This window comes from Eurypyga helias, unplaced genomic scaffold, assembly GCF_000690775.1.
Source record: "Eurypyga helias isolate BGI_N326 unplaced genomic scaffold, ASM69077v1 scaffold14018, whole genome shotgun sequence".
Taxonomy (NCBI): Eukaryota; Metazoa; Chordata; class Aves; order Eurypygiformes; family Eurypygidae; genus Eurypyga; species Eurypyga helias.
This window is the reverse complement of record NW_010266424.1, coordinates 125500-137135: the sequence shown is the minus strand read 5'-3', so window position 1 is coordinate 137135 and position 11636 is coordinate 125500. Positions and strand designations below refer to the sequence as shown.

At 50.6% G+C, this 11636-nt stretch overlaps 1 protein-coding gene across 1 annotated transcript; it reads left to right on the top strand.

Moving 5' to 3' along the window:
* The first annotated feature begins 325 nt into the window (after positions 1-325).
* On the top strand, positions 326-10611 carry OPRL1 (opiate receptor-like 1). Its single transcript, XM_010157082.1, has 3 exons — positions 326-498; positions 9466-9821; positions 10088-10611. The coding sequence occupies exons 1-3, from the start codon at positions 341-343 to the stop codon at positions 10609-10611; spliced, it is 1038 nt and encodes a 345-aa protein (XP_010155384.1). The 5' UTR covers positions 326-340.
* The last annotated feature ends 1025 nt before the right edge of the window (positions 10612-11636 follow it).

Sequence of the window (11636 nt, the reverse complement as noted above, 5' to 3'; positions counted from 1 at the left end):
GGGGAAGGGGGGAGGGGATGGCGCTGTGCAGCCCGCATGTCCCTGCGCCGCCGGTGTGGAGATATGCGGGAGCTCCGTGTTGCATCCCATTAAAATGCTCTTGGGGAGGTTTGAGGGGGGCTGTACCCCTCCCCATTAATAAATCATCCTTCTCCCCCAGCCTTTCCCACGCACAGGCTTCGCTACAGTCCCGCGCTATCCCGCATGACCAGCGGCTCCGAAAACTCTCCCTTTGGTACCCCAGGTCCTTGGCGCAGGCTGGTGCTTCAGGATGGACCCCCTCTTCCCTGCCCATATTTTGGAAGACCCTGACCTGCGAAAGCTGCTGAATGACTCCTCCATGCTGAACCTGAGCTTCCTCCCCAGTAACTGGTTCAACAACGGCACGGGGGACAGCTTTCTGCCGCTGAGCATCAAGATCACCATCGTGGTTGTCTATTCCATCGTCTGCATCGTGGGGCTGGTGGGCAACTGCTCCGTCATGTATGTGATCGTCAGGTAGGACACGCAGACAACATGCCAAGGAGGCTCTGGGGAGGGCTGTGAGCAGGGCAGACCACCCCCACACCCCCCAAAAAAAAAAAATCCCTGCTGTGGGTGAAGCAGGCACGCGCTTCCCCGGTAATTGCGATGCGCTTTGGAGGTGGCATTCGTTTTATTGTTTTGGTTTTATTTGTTTTTCTCCCTTCCCAGGCTGTGATGAAGGTTCCCACCAGCTTTCAGCTGCCCTCTGGTGCCTCCTAAAGTTTAACCCAGAGAATGGAACAGAGCGATCAGATCCGCTCCGAAAAATGGGGCGGATTTTTTTGGCAAATCGCTGGGGCGGGGGGCTGGATGTCCCTGGAGGGGGCAATGCGCTGGGAGCACCTCACTGCTGGGGTGTGCTGGATCTTTAACGGGATCTCGGATCTCTCCTTCCGGTGCCGTGTCCGGCAGCCCGGCTGCAGGTGCTGCTCCGTCTGGGAGCCGCTGCATTCCAAAGCTGGATCTAGTTGCAAGGGAAAGGGCCTGCTGGGAGGCTCAGCCTTTGCTTTTACAGGGGGAAAATCAAAAATATAGCACTTCCAACTCTTCAGAAACTACAGCCATAAATAAGATGTGGCAGGATGCTGCAGGGATGAGGGCAGCTTCTCTGGCTCCTCGTGCTGAAGTTGGGACAACGGGGAGAGCTTTGGAGAGGGTCAGAGCACGGAGCTTGCACCACCATTCGCTCTCCAGCCTCCCTGCACGTTGCTGGCATTTTAAATCCCTGTCTGGGTCTGCTCTGGTTCAAACACTGCTGTTTCCTGCAATCAGAAAGCCTGTTCCCCTCTGTAAGTACAACATACGTTTATGCAACCATTAGGGATGTGATTTGGTGTCAAACACCAGCAACCTCCTCCTGATCTCTGCACCCTGTATGTTAAGGAATAAGCTTCCCTTATATATATGTCTTGGAGCAGATTCCTGGTGCAGGTGGATGCTGCCAGCACAGAAAAGGCGGGGTGAATTTTTCTCCTCCAACAAAGGACAAAAATATTTAGCAGGTACTGAGACACTGAGATTAAGTCTTGCTCCTGCCAGGAGCCCTGCTGCTTCCAAAGCATCTTTCCCTCCAACACACACAACTCCGTTGGGGAAGATGCTGCGAAATGAAGTCTTGGGTGTCACAGGCCAGTGAACGGTGGCTAAATCCCTGCTACGAGGGCAAAGTGACGTGACTGTTCATCAGGCCTGCCTGTGCTCCTCCTGCCGAGGAGTTTACAGCAGGGAGAAGGGCTCACGTTAGCACCGGGGCGTCTGGAGACAGAGGTTTGCGATGCAGCAGTGCCACATTTGGAGAGCTCATGTTTCTGCTCGGTGTAGTAGCTCCTCAATCATTCGAGGAGCCACGTTATCTGTGTGTAAGCGTGGTGAGTAGTGAGGCTCTGGGAGTGAGAAGTTCTTATCTCATGGTGATGCAGCTCCCTGGGAGCAGGGGAAGGGAGTCCATGCCCCACACATGAGCCTTGAATGTGTGTGAGAAGCAGCCTTGGCAGCAATCATCTCCCTGTCTGTGACGGTCTGGTGGGACGTGGACAGCAGGACCCTGCTGGCCCCTGCCCAGGGCTGTGGCTGGTGTATCACCAAGAGCAGCCACGTCCCAAACCAGCAGCTCGGTCAGGGTGGATGTGTGCCGTGGCGCTGTGGGGCCACGCTTTCAAAATGGTGACTTCTGTTCTGCTCCTTTTTGACTTTTGCTAACTTCCAGTTGGGTAAATAGAACCCAAGAAAAGAAAGTGGGATTTAACACTGGCATTTCCCCTGGAATTTAGCATATTGGTTTGTGTCCTTTGGCTTTACTGGTTTTAAACAACTGAAAACTGAAGGTGGGTGTTACCCCCATCTCCCCTGGGCCTTTTCCACTCCTGTTTCCCCTTTATTCAGTAAATCCCTATAGATACAGAAGAGCTAATAAAAGTTTTAATTATTTGGGTACACCTTTTGGGGCATTCACCTCTGGTTTTCCCCAAAAACTTCTATGTGAGCCTGGAGGGGCCACTTGAATAAAGCGTGCTGGGGAAGGTGTAACTGAGCTAGAACACGTCTAGAAGCAGCTGCAGTTTCTCTCCATCCGTGTCTCCTGGGAGTTCAGTACTGGCTGAGGCTAACGCTGAGTTATACCCATGGAATGACCCCTCTTGGGTCGGTGAGTAACTGCAACTGCTGGTTATTTCTGCCCAGGATCTTTGTCTCCTTGCCCTGCCTGCCGAGGACAGGAGCAGGTTTGGGGATAAACTGGACATAGTATCTCCAACGCTTGACCCTGGGCACGTATGCAGATTCACGCAGAGCTGCCAAATTAGCGGCAATGGAAGGAGGATGCTGACTTCCCAAGAACAGGTTTTCTCCCCAGGCTGGAGCATTGGTGCTTCTGGGCTTCATGCCTTAAATAGCACCTCTTTTTTCTTTTTTGGTATGTTGAATGTCAGTAGCTGGTAAGTCAACAGGAGGTTTTGGGACTCTTAAAGATATATCTCTCCCATTGAGGAAAAGGACTGACAAACCCTCTGTGCTGCACCCCTACCATCTCTAGGTATGGTGCATCCTACAAAAGTTGTGGGTTCTTTTCCTTTCCATGCTTATATTTCACCAGGGATAGCCAGACTTCAGCATGCAAGAAACTGGTGTATTAGCTTCCAGAAAAAGAACGGTACAGTGATGTAGACAGTAATTGTTTCCTGTTTAAGAGGGAGTTGGGAAATATAAAGACTCTAATATCAGCACTTGAGGAAATTGGAGGCATCAGGAAGGCTTGTTTTTTGTTCCTCTTGAATGAGTTTTTTGTAGCACTGAGGGAAAAGTTTAAAATCTCGTGGTACTTCCCACAAAAATACGAATTCAAAGCCCCCTCTGGGTTTTCCCCTCTGTTGTAGAACCCAGCCTACATCTCTATTATATTTGGGAGTGATTTAACATTTAGAATGATTAATTTATAGAGACAGTCATCATGTGACTGTCAATCTCCTTCTAGTGCTGAGCAGCACTAATTGGATGAGACCAAGAAGGGCTCTCATCAGGAACACGATTTCCTGGACAGTAAAGGGCCTATTGTGGAAACTGCCTTGTCTGCGGCTTTGTTCTGCTTGCTCATTGTGGAGCTCCTTGCCAGGGGAGATCGTGCCTCCCCTCCCTCCTTCTCCTTCTGCTGTTCGCTCTCTTCTGCATATATTTCCTGTACTGCTTTTTGACAAATGTGAAACAAGGAGTTGAACAGCATGAGGCAGAGAAGGTTTGGGAGGAGAGCGGGGGAAACCAAGCTGCTGAGGTCCCACTTATCTGTTAACCGACTGCCACGAGGCTGGCTGCCCAAAGCTTTGCTTTTTAGGAAGAAAAGAGAAGGGGGACACTATTGTTCTTGCAATGGCCATGGGGTTGGATGACCCAGGGGGTGGCGATGACGCTGACCCGTACGACGTGTGACAGACCCCTAAGTCTCCACCGGTGTGCCAGGGAAGGGACAAGCAGTCATCACTGCTGAGCATGGCAGCGGCGTGATGGAGCAGGATGTCCCCCCTTGTCCCGTGCTTCATCACGCTGCTGCCGTGCCCAGTGGTGATGACCGGGAGGACTCCTGCCCTCTGTGCTGGCTCCACTTGCCTGGATCAGGCCCCCGTGGGAATGATGCCTCGTTTTTAGGGCACTTCTCTCTGCCATGACAGCTCTCTGTTGGGAGCCCAGCAAAGTGTTGGGGATGCTCAGCTCTCCCTCCTGAAGAGCGCTGTTTCAGAGCATTTAAAGCAGCTGTTTAGGCAGATTAGGGCTGTTAAGCCCCTACACTTTCATTTGCTCCTTCCAGTGAAGCTTAGGAGGAGAGCTGTGATGAGAAGGTGCCCGCACCTCGTGTTATTCTGCTTGAAAACTGCATTGATCCCTAAGAATAGGGTGAGGGCAGCTGTCTGTGATGAGATAGGGAAAATGAAGTTAATTACAATATTGCAGAGATGCTGATTTCTTAATAGAAAGCTTTCTAAGGGAAGAGCCTCGGCCAGCTGTGTGTCTTGGAGCTGAAATTAAGTGTTTAACGTGATGCGGATGCAGCAGACACTGGAAGGGCCATCTGAGACCTCAGCTCTCTCCAGATCCCCCTCTTGTAGTTTTTCCTGACAAAGAAAAAGACAATTGTTGCAATTTGTAGAGAAGGGAAACCCGCACCACGGGCTTTGTGTGGAGTGATCGGGGTGGCGGGGAGGATGGTGAGGTGAGCAGGAGGGGGACTTGCTGCGAAGGGCAAGCCTGGCTCCCCCAGGCCCAGGTGAGCTGTGACTCCAGCCAGGAGCTCAGCCCATGGCTCATGCCAGTGGTGTCCGTCCCCTGGGAACGCTGCTCCTGCAGCTCCAGTGTGTGCTGGAGCTGGTTTCCCTGGCTTTGGGGAGACGAGTGGCAGGGAGTTACCTGTGTGCAGCAGTAATTCTGTGATGCTTAATCTGGGACCCAGTCTCCGGTGTTTTTCAGGAACTGGGCAATTCCTGGGAGCAGGGGTAGCATTTAGGGCCTGAGCAATTCAGCAGAGGCAGGTCTGGGGTGTGAGCAGAGATGAGAGCATCCTGCGGCAGGTTGCGTGCTGGCGAACGCCCTCCTGGGAGCGAAGCGCTGTTCCTGGTGGCCGTGCACCTGCTCGGGGTCACACAAACATCCCTGCAAACCCCTGGGGTGAGTTGCAGAGGGTTTTGCAGCAGCAGCATCCACCCAGCCTCTGCCCTTGGCATGGCAGCGATGGGGGCCACACAGTGTCCCCATCTGGGCTGGTCCCTGGAGAACACCTTTCAGAGGGAGGGCACCAGTGTCACCCAGACACATCAGCGAGACCCTGAGGGTGTGAAAATCATCTGTCCCAAAGTGTTGCTGCTCACCCAGGCTGGCAGCATCCTCCTTAACCCCTGCTAGTCAGTCACTGTTCTGCCAGGTAACTAATAGGCTTTTACTTGCTGGCGTGGCTGGCTGGTTTTGGTTTCACAGTCCAAAGTGATTGAAATTTGTCCTTCTCACTTTTTTTTTTTTCTTTGGTGGGCTGTTGTACCATTAAGGATAAACTGGCTTGAATTGGATAATTTCAGGATGAGTGGGCTCTGAGAAGGTGATCGGAGCTGCAGGGACACGGAGAGCACAGCGTGGGTGTGTGGCTGGGAGGACACAAATCACACTGCTACGTGCCAGATCAAATACCAGCTTCATACAACATATGAGCTAGGAGCAGGTTGGGAGCAGAGTTGTTAGTGAACCAGCGCTGGTTTGCACCCTCAAAGGGTGGGAGCAGCTTGGCAAAAATCCTCCTTGAGCCTTTTCTGCTCTGTTTTGCTTCCCTGTGCATGTCTGGGGGAGGGTGGCAAAGGCTGTCACTGGTGCCAGCGTGTGGGGTGGGAACGGAGGGAGCTGCTCCAGGTGAAGCACTGTCTGCATCCCAATTAGCTGGAGCTACAAATATCAACGTGAAGAGGCTCCAAGATGCAGAGAGCTCTGGAGACAGGGCTCACGGTTCCCTGGGGCTGCAGGCTTTGCTCTGGGGTCACTGCCCCATTGCAGGTGGTGGGTTTGCTGCAGCCAGCTCGTCCTTAACCCTGGGGCATCCGGGTTGGTGGCTGGGTGAAAAGGAGGGAGTGATGCTAAAACAACAGGCTTGCAGCTCAGCCTGGAGCAGAATCCATCCTAGTGAAAAACGGGACCTCACAGCCCAGTATGTGGCAGAGCTGCTTCCTACCCAGCTCCTCCCCTCCCAAACTGTGGGTTCTCCTCACTGAAGTCCCAGGTAATGCTGCTTGAGGTCCAGTTAGCAAAAAGGAGGGGGGAGCAAGTGCTGAGCTGATCGCCAGATGTGTTTTTCGCTCTTAGGCTTCAGCAGGTGGGAGAACAGGAGAGTGGAGCAAAGCGATTCCTTTTGTGACAAAGGTGGAGCTGGATGGAGTGCTGAGAACCGCCCGGCGGGAGATGCTCCATTAGGAAATTGCCTCCGTGACTGAGTGCACGAAAGTGGCTCAGCAGGGAGTTTATGTCCTCCATGGAGGCCACAGGCTTATCCACGTCAGGGCTGTGCCGTGGGGGGGGACCTTAGGTGCCTCCTAAAGCCTGAGAGTTTAATTTGTCTTTTTTGTGCAGATTAAGAAAGAACACTCTCAGTTCCTGGAGGAAAAGAAAAAGAGGTTAATCCGCAGAGAAGTGATTAATTGATTTTTTGTTTGCACTGAACATTCTGGAAATGTTTGGGAACATTGGTTGGGATAATGGCTGCTGGCTCTCAGCAGAGAGAGGAAGTGGAGCTAGAAGTAATTAATTAGGTGTAAATTAATTTCTCCACCTTTCAAGAGCACAAAATCGTCCTTAAAGTCCGCTTGAAGGTGGGTTGAAGGAGGTAAGTGGTGGGTCGGCCACCCCAGCACGTCCTGGCATCGCAAGAGGAGGGGGGAGGATGGCTCTGCTGTCAGCTGCAAGAGGGAGGAGGAAAGTGGCCCAGAGGCATCCATGCATGGATTTTGCAGGGCCAGGCGGAGCAGTTGCCCCTGGGCTCTGAATTCTCCCTGAGAAGTGTCTTGGAGAGAGATCCAGGAGGTGTCTTGGGGCGGGAGGGAGCTGAAGGCTTGTGATCCGCACACCCCAAGGTCAGGGTTAGCTGATCCCCAAATTCCTCGCTGTGCTGGGGACGTGGAGGCAGCGTTGTTCCCTGTGGATGCTGGATGGGTTCAGCCTTAGTGGTGGATTGTTGCCTTTTTTGCCCGCTGCTGAGCAACAGAATCTTTGTCCTTTTTTCTGTTTCTCAGTGGTGAAGTAGCCCCTCATTGGTCAAAAATGTAATTTTTATTCCCTCAATTTATGATGTTGGTAAAAGCAGTCAGGGTTAGAGGCATGTGATGAATTGCCTTCAAGTCCAGTTCTTCTGGAAAGATGGATTGGAACATGCTTGACCTTTGGGAAGCTTGTGTGCACCCAACCAGGTCTGCAGGATGCAGAGCGATTGCCGGTCCTAAGGGACCTTGGCTAACTCGGTCTTAGGTGACTGAATAATTTCCTGAAGCCTGAGCTGATAATCCTTATTTTTGTGTGGACTGATAAAGAAAAACTCAGCATCTTAATTGCTGACCCTGAGTCTATGCACAGATCCCTTTCATGCTCCCTGCGTGTATTGCCTCACGCCAACTGCAAAAAATGAGTTTTGCTTTCCCTGCAAACGCACCACCCTGAGGTGCTGCTGCTCGGGGGCTCGTGGCACTGGAGCCTGTTTCTGGGTGATTCTGCTTCGGAAGTCCCAAAGCCCTGGCAGCTGCCTGGTGGTGTTGGATTTGCAGAGTGCTTGGCTGAGTTCATCCTTTCACAATAGGAAAGACAGTGGTATTTTTCCTCTACTGCTTTTGGTTATATAAGTTTATCTGTTCTGGAGTGGCTTTCCAAGAACCCATCGCCTTGCTCAGCTGCTGTGATTTCTGGGCCAGGAGAAGCCAGGCGCAGGCTTACGTGGGAAGCTCAACTGCTTCCATCAGTGTTCACCTGCTCCAAAAGCTTCCCTTGGCTTTCAAGGTCACGGGTAGGACAGTTTGTTCTTGCTTTCTGAAGCCACGGTCTGGTAGACAGCACTTTCAAACATCTGACTTCCAATGCGAGCACAGCTTCAGAGCTCCAAGAGGGGTAACAAAAATAGACCTGATATTCTGGAGCATGGATTCCCTGGCTGTTATCCTTGCAAACCTGGCTGGGTGACCATGTATCTCGGCAGAGTTTGGAGCATGGTGGTGATAGTGTTCCTCCAAGCATTCAAATAATCCATCAAAAGCTGAAGCTCAGGTCACCAGGGGAGGATATAGAGCCAAGGAAAGCAGTTGTGGGTTTGCTGTTCTGAATCAATTTGATAAAAAAAGCTTTTTCTTTTTTAGGTCAAATCAGACCCCATAATATTGCAGCACATATCAAACTGCAAATAGTGCAGTGGTTTATGGGTTTAAGTGTTACCCTTGAATGAACTTGCCCTCTGTTAATAACACACATCATTGTGTGCCATTTCTAGCAACATTTCTGCAAAGGCCATTAGTAAAGTAAATGGTAGATGAGCTGTAGTTTGAAAATTATACCCATTTGAGCCTTTATTTTGCTCAGGAGAGGAACATCCTGGATCTGAAATGTTAGATTCAGTTAGAGTCGCAGCTGAGTTTCCATTTCTGCAGACTCTGCATTTATCCTTGGGGTAGGTGATCACATCTCTCTTTGCATCATTTCCCATGTGTAAAAAGGAGATGATTACCATTAGAGCAAGGTGAATCTTCTTTTGGGGCAGTCAGTTCATGTGATAAAAGTAATACAGAAATGCTTTCTGTATTACTTCAATTACTTCAATGCCCTTTGAAGTAAAGATGACTCATGACTTTATCCCCAAACTGCCTCTTTCTTTAGAAAGATCCATTGTGATATTTTGATTTTTGATACAAATCTCATTCCTTGCCAGTTTTTAGCTGTCCCTGGCCAAGGCTGGCCATCTCACCCATTCTGATTTGATAGCTCACGTTAGCCACAGACTCTGGCTATGAGCCCATACGAAATGGCTAATCAACTTTCCCCTGGACCATGTGATGCCTTTCAAATCAGCTTACTGGGTACGGCTCTTACTGGTGTTTATTATAATGAATGTGATGAAATCCTAGATTAGCCTTGCTGATGTCATTTTTCAGAAAGAACAGTCTGAGTCGGCAACTTGGAGCTTTCATGGTCTTCACTTTCAGTCTAAGGGAATAAACTTCTCCTGCCCGTGGAACTGACTGTGAAGGCACCATCTGTGGTGGTGTAGGAGCTGGGTTGAGCTGAGGTTTTAAAAACCGTGTGAGAGGTAGAAAGGAATGGTGGTGGTCAGTCTGGTAAGAAAAATACAGCATCTCTTCACTAACACGACGATGCCCTCTTTGGTAGACTTCATGCCTTACCCATCATGGTCAGGTGGAGCTCTAACCATTGCTCATTCCTACATTTCAGATTCACCAAGATGAAGACAGCAACCAACATTTACATCTTTAACCTTGCTCTGGCTGACACCTTGTGTCTGATGACCTTACCCTTCCAGGGTACAGACACATTCCTGGGCTTCTGGCCCTTTGGCAATGTCCTCTGCAAGATTGCCATCTCTATAGACTACTACAACATGTTCACAAGCACCTTCACCCTGACGATGATGAGCGTGGACCGCTACATTGCTATCTGCCACCCTATCAAAGCGCTAGACATCCGCACTCCCCACAAGGCCAAAGTGGTGAACGTCTGCATCTGGGCGCTGGCTTCTGTCTTTGGCATCCCAGCGATGGTGATGGGATCTGCAGAGAATGAAAACAATGGTCGGTAAAAATGTGTCTTTGGGGTGGGAAGTGTTGGTGGCCCGGGGAGCCCGTGGGCTTGGGGAGCCTTTGGAGAGGGGCACTGGTTTCATCGGTGTGTTGAAGTCCCTGGTAAAAGCCATTTTGACTCTTGGCCCTTGCCGCTTTGCGTTGCTGCTACTGCTTTTCCAGGATTAAACATGCCTAAACTAAATGGAATCTGTAGATGCTGCTGTTCTTGATATAGGTTTACTGATCTTCCCTTCCCTTTTATTTTTGACTTGCAGAAATTGATTGTCTAATTAAACTCCCATCACCTGTGGATTACTGGGATCCAGTGTTCGGCATCTGTGTCTTTCTCTTCTCCTTTATGATCCCTGTGTTGATCATCACCATTTGCTACAGTCTCATGATCAGACGACTCAAGAACGTCCGTGTCCTCTCAGGCTCCAAGGAGAAGGACCGAAACCTGAGGCGCATCACCCGAATGGTCCTGGTGGTGGTGGCAGTCTTCATCATTTGCTGGACTCCTATCCAGATTTTCGTGCTAGTCCAGTGCTTGGGTGCCAAGGCAGAAAGCGAGCTCGAGCTGGCCATCTCCTGCTTCTGCACCGCGCTGGGGTATGCCAACAGCAGCCTGAACCCCGTGCTCTACGCTTTCTTAGATGAGAACTTCAAGGCGTGCTTCAAGAAGTTCTGCTTCCCCACTGCCTTCAGGACCGAGCTCCAGATGTCCAACAGGATGTGCAGCATCGCCAAGGATGTGGCTTATGCCTGCAAGAACTCGGAGGGGACTAACAATCCGGCCTGACTAGGCATGGAAATTCCCATGGTGGCTGTCGCCCAGCAGAGTCCAACCACCCCCACGTCAGAGCTAACTCAGATAACGGCTCTTTAGCAGGACCTCAGAACCGAGAGGCTAGAAACAGAGGAAAACTATGATTCTATGATTCTATTTTGGGGGTTGGGAAAACTGGATACTGCCAGAGCATGCAGAAAAAGTCAGCCCATTTGATGCATTTTTGATTCCAATGCACCCTGCACTAAGGAACGTGCTTGAAATCAGCTCCTTGATTCCTGCCAAACCCTGGTGGTTTGCAACATTATTGAGAATTTGGGAATTAGGGGTTTAAAACAGGCATCGGTCCTGGGACTTACACTTTTTGCTGCTGGGAGCCAGACAAAATGCAAACTATTCCATTTCTTCTTTTCCTCCCCGAGTTGTTTAAGACGCTAACAACTCCTGGCTCACCAGGCGCAGGTTTTATTCCTGCGGAATTGCTCTGAAATGAGACTTTGCTGAAGCCGAAACGGGCAGCAGCCATCAGACAAAAAACCTGAGATCATCTCCAGGATGAGTCATCACGAAGGGAAGGATGCGGGGAGGGAGCGGAGGGAGCTGGTGGAAAGGGAGATCCAAACTGCCCGGCGGCTGGGATCCTGGGGAGGAACACTCAGCTCCTGCGGATGGGGTCTGCGGTAAACCCCTCCCCCTCGAGAAGAGGGGCAGGGGGCTGAGAAGGGACTGTCAAAACTGATGAATGTAGATCAGAACAGGAGGAAGAAAAGACGGATGAAACGAACACAAATCCTTGTTTACATGCTGCTATTGCTTTTTTTTAACCCTGTATTTTCACTGTATTAACGGACAGTGTGTCTGTATATACGCATCTCTAGAGCTATAGGTACAGCTGTATCGTAAGGTTTCATCTTGCCGAGCATGCCTTGGGGATCTTCCTCCGTGAGAGGAAGGAACGATGTGGCCTATATATACATGTATTTATGTACAGGGGAAAGCCATTTTGGAGAAGTCAGAATGGCAGCTCTTCCAGAAGA

Coding starts and splice junctions, on each gene's coding strand:
- OPRL1 (XM_010157082.1), top strand. CDS start 341: ATGCTGAACCTGAGCTTCCTCCCCAGTAACTGGTTCAACAACGGCACG. Junction 499..9,465: donor GTCATGTATGTGATCGTCAG/GTAGGACACGCA, acceptor CCTACATTTCAG/ATTCACCAAGATGAAGACAG. Junction 9,822..10,087: donor TGCAGAGAATGAAAACAATG/GTCGGTAAAAAT, acceptor TTTGACTTGCAG/AAATTGATTGTCTAATTAAA.